Raw genomic sequence first — 13,713 nt, forward strand, 5'->3', positions numbered from 1 at the left:
GCCTAGCAGAAGGCCTGCATCTTTCTCCAGCTCTTTCTGCGTCTGGCCACGCAGGCCTCTGGGAGGAGGCGCTGGGGACTCGGAGTCACTGGTGTGTAGCTAACTAAGGGTCAGGCAAAGTGTCAAGAGCTGGGCCCCTTCTTCAATTCCTGGGTGAGAGTAACCACCTCTATTTTCTGATGAGGAAACGGAGACCCAGGGAGACCCAGGCAGGCCGGGAAATGGGATGTCGCCCCGAGGGGCTGCCTCCCGCAAAGCCAGGGATTGTTGTGTAAACATAGCTCATTTGGGGGCTGTGGGGGGAGAGGAGGAAGACTCAGGGTCCCAGCTGGTACCAAGCTCTGCATCTCCCGGCAGATGCCAAATCTTTACTTTTTCCTGCCGCTTCTTCCCTCCCTCCTCGGAGCTCCCACATGCCTGGTGTTGGCTCCCAGGCACAGAGCCACTCACGTGTTTCTGGGACACGTGGCACTGCCCTGGTCCTGCTGCCAGGCAGGCCTCTGTGCGTCCCTCCACCCTACCTGCCCAACACAGCTGGGCACCACGGTGTTCAGACAAAGGAGGGCCCGGGGCTTACTCTGTAGGTGTGAGAGCAGCCCCCACAGCCCGATGCCGCTCGCTGAGGTCCAGGGACTGGCTCAGCATGGTGCTAGAAGCAGCAGTCATCAGCTTCTTGCCTCGCCATAGCTCCACGGCGCTGGCCAGCCGCTCAGAGTCTGGGTCCCGGTACCGCTGGATCTGGGTGGAGCTTCCAGGGCTCTCAGGCCTGTCCTGTGCCCTCAGGTCACCACCCAGCTTGCTCTTGTCCTTGGGGGTCTCAGGGGTGGTGCTGGGGGTGGGCACGCTGACCGTACTGTCCAAGGCAAGGCTGGTTGGCCGTTCCACGTGGCCAGGCGTTGGGTCCCTGCCCTGGGGCATCTTTAGGGTTTCTCCTGAGAGCTGGCTGGCTGGCATGGCCTGCAGTGGCTCCTCGGGCTGTTTCTTGGAAGCATTCTCTGTCTCTGTCCCCAAGTCTGAAGGAGTTTCATCTTCTCTGTTCTCCTTTCTGTCTTCCAGGAGGCTCTCCTCTTGCTCTGGTACAGTCCTTTCAGAAGGTTCTCTGAGAGCGCTCTCTTCCTTGCAGGACTGTATGTGTTTGTTTTGGAGCTTCACGTGCTCCAGCCCTCTCTGCCGCCGTGACTCACGCTTCTCTCGGCTGCTGGGCACTTTCTCGTGACTTTCAGCTGCATTTTTCTGGGGCAGGAGAGCCTTCTCTGGGCTGGAGACCTCCTTCTCTGGTTGGGAGCTCTCTGCCAGGGGCTCATTGTTTGGCCACACCTGGGGTTCCAACGCCAAATGCTCCCTGTCCTCTGATGGTTCTGGGTCCTGCCTGGGCACCTGTTCCTGCTTGGCTGCCTGGCCTGGCCCGCCCTCCGCGGTTTCTTCCCTTAAGGCTTGCTGGGCTTCCTTCTCCTCTCCAGCCTTCTGCTTCTCTGCGACCATCTGGCTGAAGCTGGTGTGACAAGAGGAAAGCAGGTAGGTTCAGCAACAAACATGACTGCCACCTCCAGAATCCACTTAGAGCATCAGGGACCCCCTGTGCTACCCGCGGGCTGGCGGCTAGGCTCTGTCCTGCCAAGTGGGGTGACCCTGGCCCTCAGGGATGGTTCTGGAAAAGCAGAAATGCCTCAGCTAGAAAAGGGAGATACAAGAAATGGCTATTTATTGTCATGGCCACCTCTGCCCTAAGTCTCTCTGCTGTGAGAGGGAACTGTTAAGAAACTCCTGAATTTCTTTGGGGGTCGCTGGCTGGGTAGATGCCTGAGCTTTACATATAAGCATGGATTGAGGGGAATCCGCTATGGGCTGGTCTTACTTAGCAGCCTGAACCCTCCAACTCTGAAGCCAAGTTGTTTCATCAATGGGCTCAGGGTGGGTGGATTCAGTGAGGTGGGGAGGGGTCCCTGCCAGAGAGCAAGTCCTGGCAACAGTGACCTCAGCCTTCATCTACAGGTGTTGCCCACCATCCCTGGAATGTCTCTTTGGGGCGTCATGTGCCCAGATGGCTCTACTGGCCAGGTGGCATCTCAGGCAGCTCCTGGGGCCAGGGGTGCTGGGGGAGGGATGGGAGGTGGGGCCTTGCTCTGTTCACCTCTTGCGCTGAAGGTGACCCCGGCAGAGGCTCTGCAGGCGGATGATGCTCTGTCTCCGGCGCCGGTAGGCCATCCGCTGCTGGTAGCCTCTCCATGCAGCCTGGATGTACACGGCAGCCTGCGTCCTCTCCAATGCCCGCCGGACGCGGTAGGATCGCCAGCAGGCCTGGGGGTGCAGTGGGCAGTCAGGGACTGGGGATGTGTGACCCTGGCTGCCCCGTCCCTGGTCCTGCAAGGCCTCCTTAGTACCTGGATGGTGATGGCTGCCTGCCTCATCTGCAGGAAGTGCCGGCGTTCCAGCACCATTCGGAACCAGCTCTGGAGGAGCAGGATCTTCCGTACGACCTCCCGATGCAGCGTCTCCTGCAAGGCTTGCCGCTCTGTTTCCTTCAGGAAAACCTAGGGGGTGTGGGCACAGGAGGGGTCAGTGCAGCCCCCAGAATCCCTGTGCCCCATAAGTGCACAGACCAAGCTGGTGTGTTGCCTGACCTGACCAAGGGGAGTTTTTTTTTTTTTTTTTTTTTAATATATTGAGAGGATTCTAGTAATGTGAAGTTAACCATTTTAACACAAACAGATCGGGGCATTTGGTACATTCACAACATTGTGCAAACAACACTAGCTCCAACACATTTCCATCACCCTGAAGAGCGACCCATCCCCATGAGCAGTCACTCCCCAGCCCCTGGTAACCAATGATCTGCTCTCTGTTGATCTTTCCTGAACGTTTCATATACATGGGATCATACACTATGCAGGCTTCTGTGTCATGCTGCTTTTCGCTCATCACATTATATGAATGGCCCAGTTTTTTTTTTTTTAAGGTTTTATTTATTTATTCATGCTAGACACACACAGAGAGAGAGGCAGAGACACAGGCAGGCAGAGAAGCAGGCTCCATGCAAGCAGCCCAACGTGGGACTTGATCCCAGGACTCCAGGATCACACCCTGGGCCGAAGGTGGCGCTAAACCGCTGAGCCACCCAGGGATCCCAACAGACCACAGGTTTTTAATCCATTCATCAGCTAACGGACATATGGGCTGTTTCTGCCTTCTGGCTGTTGTGGCTAGTGCCGCTATGGACATTCAAGTATAGGGATTTGTTTGAACGCTTTATTTTCAGTTCTTCGGGGTCCATACCCAGGAACGGAATTGCCGGGTCACGTGGTAACTCTAGGATTAGCTTGTTGGAGAATGGTGAGGGGGGTTTCCAAATCAGATGAAGCCCTAACAGGAGTTGACTTTAGCGCTTATTGGACAAGGACAGCAGCTGGTGCCCCAACCATAAGAAGCAACCAGCACATACGTAGAGGTGGTAGATGGTGTCTGAAAGGAAGCCTTTTGCCAGACATTAAGAGCTAGCAAATGGTACCAGACATCCTGCAGTAACCCTAGGCTATGTGTGAGGAAGCCGGGAACCAGCGTGATGCCCAAGCCTCACCCCTTAGAAGCACTCCTGTGCCTTCTGGGAAGAAAGAGTGTGCTGGGCCCCAAGAAAGACACTTCCTCAACACAGCCCTCTGTCTTTCGGCATGTAGCTCGGGACGCTGGGCCATGGGAGGACCCTACGTGCAGCGGTAGGTAGGGTATGGGTTTGTGGCCCCCTGAGGTGTGGGAGCCCTGACCTTGGTCTTCCCGATCTGGTAGTTCCTCTTGTCGACGTCCATCTTTTCCAGCAGGGCAGAGATGACCTCCCTGCAGGGCTGGGCATTCTTGGGCAGCAGCACTTGGAACTGCTCTGTGAAATCCTGGGTGATTTTGGCCAAGAAAAGAGAATCTCTGTTGAGATTTCCGCCACCCATGAGGATATGGTGCTCCAGCGATTCCCTGGTCAAGCCAAGTTTCCAGAGCCAGAATGGCACCAACAAAGATAAAATCTCAGACTCTCTGAAAGGACTTAAACCTTGAGAAAGACCACCACACACAGAGTATTGGGTCTTCCAGGCACTTCGCGAGTGGCTCTTAAGGGCCTATCGGTACTGGCATTTTTGGGGGGTGGCCAGGAAACAGGGCTGCCTTTGGTGGGGGAGCTCAGGCTCTATGGCTCATTAGAGCTGAATCATAGCTGGACACATGCAGCTTTTAAGTAAACAGTTAATTCAAATTTTTAAGAACCAAGCATTAGTGAAATACACCAGCATGTCCTCCCATTTCTGTGATTTCGCTTTTTCTATTTATGCAGGGTCAGAGAGGTGCTATTTCCATTCTGTGGATGAGAAAAAGGGAGGCATGCAATGATGAAGCCATGTCCCCGAGGCCATGTCCTGGTACAGCTGGATTGGGGACCAGGTGCCACTGGTGCCACCATCTGTGGCTTCAGGCCCAGGGCTCACACAGGTGATGCCAGTTCACGGCATGAGCCAGGGGTTCTCAACCCAGGCCGGCTTACCATTGGGGGTGTCTGGTGATGTCTGGAGACATCCAGGATTCTCCCAACTTGGGAGGGGTGGGTGCTCCTGGCATTGAGTGGGCGGAGATCAGGGATGCTGCTCAACATCCCACAATGCACAAGGCGGCCCGCACAGAAAGAATGACCGGGCAGCCCCTAGTGTCAATGGTGCTGCAGCTGAGAAACTGCACTAGCTGTTTGGTCTTCACTAATTTGAGGTTACTGATGATCCTTTGCATTTCTAAAAACCCCAGGGAGCCATCTCTGAAGTCATCACCTCCCTGGCAAAAGAGGAGCTCGGCCCGCTTGCTGCTGGTTGACAGAACACAAGAGATAGGTATAAAAGCATCCGTCACCGAAGATGCTCAACAGAGGGCAGAGCTGTACAGGGATCTGCTCGTGCAATTCCCTCTTCCCAGCTTGGGTTGACCCCTCTGTATCCTTCCAGGCTTGGCCAGGGCCCAGCCACCTCTGCTGAGGAATCTTGCCTCCCCCTGACTCCCCCATGACAGAGAATAATCTGGTATAAATGCCAACAGTGCTACGGTGGAGAAACCCTGGTGTAAAGTAATCCCCTGGGTTCCTGTTCCAGAGAAGTGCTCTCTGAAAGAAGGAGGTGACTGGCCCTCTGCCATGTGACGACAGCCATGCTTGTGCCACCTACCTGGAACGTGTACTTGGCACTGTAGCCTGACCTCCGAATCCGCACCGTCTCCAGCATGCCTGTGTAGCGCAGCTGCTGCAGCACCAGCTCCTCGTCGAAACACAGCTCTTTCTGAAACGGGGTAAGCGTTTCTTGAGCGATCAAGACATGTGCTGGCTGCTGGACAACTAAGCGTTGGCAGCCGGGGATGGGAAACTATGGGACAAAGTCCTGCAGGAGTCTGGGCATGAGCATGGTTAGGGAGCACAGGTGGGCCCCGGCTGGCTGGGAATGTCCCCAGCCTGGCAGCTGTGGGCACCTGGAGGATCCATCTTTCCTTGCTCCAGACATTCTTTTTGGAATAAAGAGGTGGGGCTGCTCAGCAGCAGTGCTTAAGGCATTTATCTCTTCTGGAAAAATCTGGCATCTGATCTGCTCTATTCCCTGGTGTCTGGAAGACCCATGACATTTCTTACTGCTTAATTTAAGATAATTTGCTGCAAATAATTAGTTCTTAAGGGCTCTGATCAAAACCTGAGCTGAGCTCATACTCTGTGCCAGGCCCTGGGGTAAATAACTAGGGATTTGGCCAAGAGGAGAACAGGGTCTGGAGGTGGAAGCCAGGTGCATATGTGAATGGGTCAGACAATGCTAGGGCCCCCCTGGGCCGAGTTTTGAGGAAGGAATGGGCAGGAAACAGCCAGGTGAAGGCCCAGAGGAGGAATCCAGCTCCTTGCCCGGGAGGACAGAAGCTACAGAAACTGGTAGGGAGAAGCTGGGTTCTGGATGTTGACAGATCTTCCTAGGAGCAGCGGAAGGCCAGGGAAATGGGAAAAGGAGAGATGAAGCGGGCAGGCCCAGATCCTGAACAGCCCCCAGCAAAGTCTCCAAGGGCACAGAAGAGCCAGTGAACCCCTCAGGCAAAGGAAACTTAGCAGTAAGGACTGAGCCCGCCATTGGGGCACCCACTGATGCTCCATGAGTCTTTCTAGAAATATTCAGATCAAATGAACAGTAGGATCTATGCCTCTGTTGCATGACCTCAGCCCCTCCCTTCTGGTACATTTTCTGCACTGGCCCATGTGGGGATGCACCAAAGAGCATGCTTGACCTGTCCTTCCTAGGGCTCCTCCAGGTTTCAAGTGATGTCCCTGCTCTTGGTTGGCCACCCAGCTGCCCTAACTGCCTCCTGCCAACCCCCCTCTACCTGGGACTGGCCACGGCACACCATTTACAGTTCCCAGAACCTGTGTGAACACTTGGTTCCCTGAGACTTTTCCTGGCCCTCCAAGGGGCACAGCAACACAGGAGAACCCCCTGCTGAGCAGCCAGACCTTGGCCTTCACCTCCCCAAGACATGGGAGCCACTTACCTTCTCGGCATTGGAGCGGATGCAGCGGATAAAGAAAGGCTCTGCCTTTCCCAGTGCCTCCAGGAGCTTGTTAAGGGACGTCTGGGGAAACAGGGAGAAGGTTTTGAGATGGGACCCCCAGAGGCAGGCCACTCAGTGGGAGGAGACCCAGTCACTCGCTGGCATTGGCACTGACGCAGGATGCGGGAGGCTGTAGCTGGACATTCTGACTGGAGGCTGTGCTATCTCTGGGAGCCCCAAAGAGATCTGTTGGGTCCTCAGAGCTGACTGGTAATCTTCCCAGGCTCTCCCAGCCCTTTGTCTCAGTGGGAATGTGGGGTGGGACCAGATAAATGCCTTCTGGGGATTTAAAATGCTGGTCAGCCTCAGAAGCAGCACAGATGCCATGATTTTGGTCTTTGGCCTGCTCTGTACAAAAAGAATTTGTAGGAGCTCCCAGGTTAGGGAATTAAAAAAAAGCCAAAGTGGTCACAAAAGACTCAGAGTGAGGAAAGAGGAAGAGGACAAAAAAAAAAAGTAATGGTAAGTAAGGGTCAGCAGCAGCCGTTGGGCCCCTTAAAAAAAGTGCCTCTGAGCTTCCCGGCAACCAGGGGAAAAGGGAAACAAGCCCAAACAACACAGTTCAGCGGCTGCCTTAAGGCGCTAACCTGCTACTTTAACTACTGGTTCACAACAGGAGTGATTCTACCCCTACCCATCCTGAACATGTGGCAATGTCTGGAGACATTTTTGGGTGTCAGAATTGGAGGATGCTACTGTACATCCCATAACACACAAGATGGCTTCCGCCACGGAGAATCATCCAGTCCCAGATGGCAAACAATGCCAAGGTCAGGAGCCCTAGAATAGCCATTTGTTGGGTTTGTTGTGGCCAAGTTATGAGAGCATCAGGTCGAGTTCAGCACCTGCCCTGGGCTCCCCAGGCTGCCTACCTGGAACTGGGCACTGATGCTTGGCGGCTTCTTTTTCTTGTGTAGGTGCAGCAGGGACTTGGTGGTTCGATCGTGAAGAGTCATGCTGATGATGAGCTTTAGGGACTTGGAATCCAGCAGGTTCTAGGACAGACACATGGGGGTCTGGCCTGCCCTCCTGGGGTACCAGGGGGCACTAGGAGGCCTCATAGATGCCCCGGAGCCAGGATTATGCTGCTGGGTGCGACAGCTCTTAGGATCCGTCTCGGGACAGTGTTGCTAGAGGGCAGGGGTTGGTGGGCTGGGCAGGAGGCAGGGGTGACCCTGGAATTGAGCCTGAGCTGTGCCTGGCACATGGCACCACCAGCTCTGGGAGGCCTGATTATGGCCTCTTTTGTAGTCTGAGTGCCCAGAAGCCGAGAGCTCCAGGGGGCCACCTTCCTCCTGCACAGCTTCAGGAGTGCCAAGTCCTCAGCACTTCTGCATGAGCTTATCCGGTGGGCCTTCCAATGTGTGCCAATCCTTAGTATCAGCTCACCAGAGGAACTAGCACTGGCCATCTGTTGGCCAGACTGAGAGGTTTTTTCTCACTATTGCAAATTCATGATCTGTCTGTACACTGTACGTGGAGATAGACAGGCTGGGTGCACTTTCCCCAAGGTCACCTACTGGGATCTTGGCTACTGGCAACACACAGTTGCCGCCTTTCTGGTGGGACTTCCTCTCCCAGCCTCCCAGAAACACCGGGAGGTGCTGCATTCCATTCTGCCCTCCAGAAATGGTAGGTAACTAACGACCTTAAAGGGGGAGAGGACGGAAGGGTCCTGTTGTCTCTGGATGGGAGAAGCTCTTTGGTGCTGTTCACACTCCTGTGGGACTGGGCCAAGCCCACCTCCTTGCTCAGCCCTCCCCCTGACCCAGCCTGCTTCCTCCTGGGAAACTCCTGTCAACATGCTTGTGCAAATATCCCCACCACACACCCCGCTTCCAGGAAACCCCAAGACACCTCCAAAGCTTTTTGATCAGAGAAATTATTTTTGGAGGGGAGCGGGGGTAGAGGGCGATGGAAGGAAGAGGGAGGAGCTACAAAGCTAGAGATGTTAAAAGTGCCTCCCTCCACCAACACCCTTGGCCCCCTATTTTCCAGAAAGCAAGTTGAGCCAGGCACTCTCAAGTTGGGCAAAAAGCAAGGCGGCCTCGGGCGGTGTCGCGAACGTTTACCTTTGGAATGAGCTGCTTTTGTTTGATACCTTTACTTTTCCTGTCAAAATATTAAAAACGGTTTTGTGAACAGAAAGAACAAGGTGTCCGGATCTGGGTTAGTTCAGCAAAGCCTTGCCTCGCGGGTTAGATGGAGCGAGAGCAGAGAAAGCAGAGTTGGGGCGCGCACAAGTGCAACGAGGCCGCTGCACCGCCTCTCCGAGGCCTGGGCGGGTCCACCCCGTGCACGCGTGGGGTGCTTCTGTGACTGCACATGAGCTTCACTGGCCAGCAGCTGCCCCGGAGGTGGCAGGAGCATCTCACTCGGGGCCGCTCGGGTGTCCAGGGAGCAGGAGGGGCCGCTGGTAATCGGCAGGGCAGAAGGTGCGTCTGTGCAGGGGGCGGATCTTGCCCCGTAAGGAACTGAAATGGGGCTCAGGTAGGAGTACATTTTGGACTCACACTGGTGCAAAGGAAAAGACAAAAGCCGATCTTGTGGGCAAGGGAGGGGGGCATGGCCCTCGTTCTCAGACACTCTATGGAATCTTGCAGACAAAAGAAAAAATTTTTTTAAAAACTTGCAGCTTGGCTCATTTTTAAAACCAGCTGAGGAGGGGCGCCTGGGTGGCTCAGTTGGTTAAGCAACGGACCCTTTGCTTTCAGCTCAAGTCATGATCTCATGGATTGTGAGATCCAGCCCCATGTCAGGCTCCGCGCTCAGAGGGGAGTCTGCTTGGATTCTCTCCCTCTACCCTGCTTCTGTTTTCTCTCAAATAAATACAATCTTAAAAAAAAAAACCCAAAACAATAAAAAATCCACAAAAACCAGCTGAGGAAATAGTGCCCCACAGATCAGCAAGATGCTTGGTTGTGAGGTTCTATGTGTGTCATGTTCCATCCTTTTTTCTTTTTTTTGAAGATTTTATTTATTTATTTTTATGAGAGAATACGAAAGAGAGAGCAGGAGCAGAGGGGAGGGGCAGAGGGAGAAGGAGAAGCAGGTTTCCTGCCGAGCAGGGAGCCCAATGTGGGGCTCGATCCCAGGACCCTGCCTGAGCTGAAGGCAGATGCTTAACCAACTGAGCCACCCAGGTGCCCTGTCATGTTCTATCTTAATCCACGTGAAGAAGAATAAGGCATAATAAAAATGAATTTGAAAACCGTTCTCTTGTGGACGCAAGCTTTGCTCTTGGCCGGCCTGAGCCCTGAGTGGCTACGAGTGCCCCCATCGGCCGAGGCTGCTGCCCACTGGGTGCGATGCAAGTCATCACCCTCGCTTTGCAGACAGAAGCTGGAAAGCTCAGAGCACTCAGGCCACATGATAAGTTAGTTAGCGAGAGTGAGACCAGGTCCAAACCTGGTTTGTGTGGCTTCTGGGCCCTTCCCACCATATCGCACTGCCGTCCACACAAAGCAGGGCCATGGATGTGCAAGAAATTGGATGCCCTACTTTCGACAGCTTCTTTATAAGCTCACGGTGGCAAGGAGTAGGGGTGGTAGTGGTGAAGCAAGCCTTGCTCTGCATGTTTAGGGAAAGAAAAAGAGATGCTTTGTGGAAGGAGCGTTCCTGTGAAGCCGTGCTGGCCACTGGGGAGCTGGCAAGGATTTGGGCCACAGGGTAGACACTGGGGCAGGAGTGTTACGAGGGCCATTTAGCAAAGGTTGGCATAAGAATGGAACCACAAGACAGCACGTTTGTAGCGGCCAATTCAGCATTACGGGAAGCCCGCAGCCAGGGTCCTGGGAGCCGGGGAGGCGGTCGTTGCACTTGTTGCGGGGGTTGGGGGGAGGTGCCACAGCCTTGGGGGGACTCACAGGATGAAGGTGCGGGGTTTCTGGAGCCGACTGAGGGACTGGAGAAGCCTACGGGGGTCCTCACCCTGCCAGGGCAATCCTTTGATGGTCTTGATGATTTGGTCATGCAAATCGCTGAGAGTGGGGTGGGGTAGGGGATGCAGTGACAGGGAGAAGACCAAGTTAGAGCAGCAGGCCCGCCACCTTGGGGTCCCCAGCACGGTCGGGACCATCCCCAGGCCACTGGAGCCAAAACATGCAGCTGGAGAGTCTGCACGCCTGCTGTCTCTCCCTTCTGGACTGAGAGGGGGTTCAGCCAAGAGTGACTGACCACCCCACGGAGGCTCCCCTTTTCTCAGGGAGGGCCAGGGATGCTTCTGCAGAATGGGGTTTGCAACACAGCATCTCAGATCACCAAAAAGGCCTCATATAGAACAGCCTTCTGGACTCTATTATAACAAGCATCGAGGGCTAGACCCGAGGGTACATGTGGGTGTAGCTCATCAGTTTTTCTGGTTGATTCTGTGGCCACGTGTCCATCTCCTTGTTGGCTTCAAGAAAGGCCTCAGGAGGAATGGATGGGAATTCACACAGTGGTCCTCAACCAGGATGATGCTACCCTCCAGGTGATGTCTGGATACATTTTTGGTTGTCATTACTGGGTGGGGAGGGTGCTACTGGCATCGGGTGGGGTGAGAATAGGATGCTGCTCAACACCCTACAGCATGAGGGATGCTCACACAGAGGGTGACCTAGCTCAGCAGTGAGGGTAGGAGACCTTATAGAAGGAGAGCTTTACCCCAAATAATTCAGTCTCCTTCACTGCCTTTTGTTCGATCACTGTGGGTCCCATGGCTGAGCATACGCTCTAAGCCCAAACTTTGGCACTCAAGCGCGAGAACAAGAATGGATAAGAGATAAAAATCAGATGCTATGGAAGGGACTATTCATGAAGGATGTCTAGATGACAAATGTCCTTATGGAACTTCTGGAATTGAGGCAGCAGGGACTGTAGGGTGAGACACGAGGTTCTGGTTTGTGTGTTTCTTTTTAAAAACTCCTCATTCCTATTATTTCAAATACATGTTTAAGCTCAGGGCAGGTGGCCTGGAAAGACCCCGATCGGCAGCCCCTCATCTGTGTCCATGCACCATGCCCAGGGCCTGGAGACCCTCACTTACCTCTGCTCCCTCGCCCTCCAGGGAGGCACAGAGCAAAGACAACAGAAGGGTCATGTTTCACCTCCATACCCTGAGCGGTCAGCACAGTGGCTGGAGCTCTGAACAAGGCCTATGACTTCAACACACACCCACCGCCCCTGGCCCAGTGGGCCCTGGTATCCCCAGCCTGCCGCTCCCGCTCCTGGCCCTGGACGCCACGCTGAGCGCCTGGGGATGGCAGCTCCTCTTGATGTGCCTCCCTGGTCTTGGGTTCGAAGGCCCTTGCTTCTACTTACTTCTTGCTTTCATAGAAAGCAATGATGTCCTCAAAAGCGTTAATATCGAACTCCTCAGAGCCGTCAAATGAGAAATCTAGCATTGAGCAGCTGAAAGGGAGAATCTGTATAAACTAAACACGCTCCTGGAGTGGGACCCGCAGCCTAGGGGCCAGGCCCTGGGGAGACTGACATCACTCCAGCCAATGTGGCCCCAGGTCCACATTCAGTCCTTGTAGGGTGGGAATACACAAGCAAATCAAGAGATGCTTTCTTTTTCTCTTGCCCCCTTTTGGGTGAAAAAGCAGATTAAAAAAAAATGCACCTCTTAAAAAACAGGGAAACGACACATGAAATCACTTATGGATGGTCACTTACCTAGGTGCTAACACTATACCGCCATGTATACAATGTTTATGAATCTCTTGAAGTTTTTACTATGAAGGGCTCAAAAATAAAATGACCTTTTCAAGTTTAAATATTTACTAACTTGCTCCTTGGGAATCTGGGGTACTGAGGAAGAAGCTGGGAACTTGGCTGCCACAGAGCATTGGCATGTGCCTCCCCAACTGTGAACACACCTCTCCTGGCCTGTCTGTCTCAGCTGGTCCCTTTTTAATACAGCCTGTCTGGCCCTCTCAAGATATCAGAAGTGTCCCTCCTCTAGCTTTGTCACTGCCTTGGATGTCTGTCCAGTGTGGCACATGCTGCCCACTTTCATACCCAGGGCAAACAGGGATATGTAGAAGGCCCTCGGTCATTGCCAGGGTGGCCACAAAATACCCTCATCATATTGTGTGCAACGAGGCATATTTTATCTCCGACAGCAAATAAAGTAACTCAGCCTATCTGCTCTCGACCACTCTGCCCAGGCTAAGGGAGAAAGTGCTCTTAAATTAAGCCTGTTGCTCGGTGCAACTAGTTAGTGGCTCCTTGGCCTCACCTGCCAATGGCCCTGAAAAGAATCTTTTGTAAAGTGAGCCATCCAGCATCTCCCTAAAGCAGATGATGCACCGAGGCCTGCCTTCTGTGTGCAGAAAAGCGGCAACCAGATGCCATTTGTTTCTGGGTCCTTTGGATTCAAGTGGTTGCCGGGTTCCTTATTCAGGTCAACCCCAACCTGGTTCGAGGGTGTAGGATTTCTGGCATTGTTTTAAACAATATTGCTGTCTACCAGCCTTGGTTTGGACAAATCAAGGTCTCGCTCACCGGTACAGTTTTTCCGATGGGGTGCTGGCTCCTCTCTGCAGGTCTCCTAGGTGACCGTGGGTGCCAGGGCTGCCCATACCGGCTGTGGACACAGAGCACATGGAGTTGGAGGCGAGGGTTGCCTGGGGTCTTGGAGGCTTTGTCTTTGCCACAGAGGCTTTGATCCTGACTTGAACTCATTAAAAAAACACACACAAAAAGTCTGATGCTCAAATTTGGACACAGCCGGGAACTGTGAAGTGTTCGATTCCTCCCTAAGCAGCATTATTTATTCCTACTTTTCATGAAGGCTTTATCTCCTTGGTCCTGCTTTTAATGAAGGCCCTTGGTAAAATGGAGCCCCGTAGCTGGTATCTGGAGCCAAGCTCCTGTGGACAGTCACTCAGCTGTTCTGGGCCTCAGGCTATCTTTTTTTTTTTTTTTTTTAAGATTTTATTTATTTATTAATGAGAGACAGAGAGAGAGAGAGGTAGTGAGAGAGAGAGAGGGGCAGAGACACAGGTAGAGGGAGAAGCAGGCTCCAAGCAGGGAGCCCACGCGGACTCAGTCCCAGGGCTCCAGGATCAGGCCCTGGGCCGAAGGCGGTGCTAAACCGCTAAGCCACTGCAGCTGCCCTCAGGCTATCTT

General features: G+C 53.7%; 1 protein-coding gene across 7 annotated transcripts in view; it reads right to left on the bottom strand.

Annotated features, from left to right (window-relative positions):
* Positions 1 to 13,713, bottom strand: part of MYO9B (myosin IXB) — an 89,084-nt gene that overhangs the window by 11,908 nt on the left and 63,463 nt on the right. For 4 of the 7 annotated variants that reach the window (XM_077859492.1, XM_077859493.1, XM_077859490.1 and 1 more), the window contains exons 14-24: positions 13,087 to 13,168; positions 11,899 to 11,988; positions 10,464 to 10,577; positions 8,670 to 8,709; positions 7,470 to 7,592; positions 6,538 to 6,618; positions 5,187 to 5,297; positions 3,759 to 3,881; positions 2,382 to 2,531; positions 2,132 to 2,298; positions 578 to 1,492 (exon numbers count right to left, since the gene is read on the bottom strand). In XM_077859492.1, the coding sequence (XP_077715618.1) occupies positions 578 to 1,492; positions 2,132 to 2,298; positions 2,382 to 2,531; positions 3,759 to 3,881; positions 5,187 to 5,297; positions 6,538 to 6,618; positions 7,470 to 7,592; positions 8,670 to 8,709; positions 10,464 to 10,577; positions 11,899 to 11,988; positions 13,087 to 13,168 (1,996 nt within the window). The remainder of the gene's footprint in view (positions 1 to 577; positions 1,493 to 2,131; positions 2,299 to 2,381; positions 2,532 to 3,758; positions 3,882 to 5,186; positions 5,298 to 6,537; positions 6,619 to 7,469; positions 7,593 to 8,669; positions 8,710 to 10,463; positions 10,578 to 11,898; positions 11,989 to 13,086; positions 13,169 to 13,713) is intronic. The other 3 variants (XM_077859494.1, XM_077859495.1, XM_077859496.1) reach the window with 2 other exon arrangements.

This window comes from Canis aureus, chromosome 19, assembly GCF_053574225.1.
Source record: "Canis aureus isolate CA01 chromosome 19, VMU_Caureus_v.1.0, whole genome shotgun sequence".
Taxonomy (NCBI): Eukaryota; Metazoa; Chordata; class Mammalia; order Carnivora; family Canidae; genus Canis; species Canis aureus.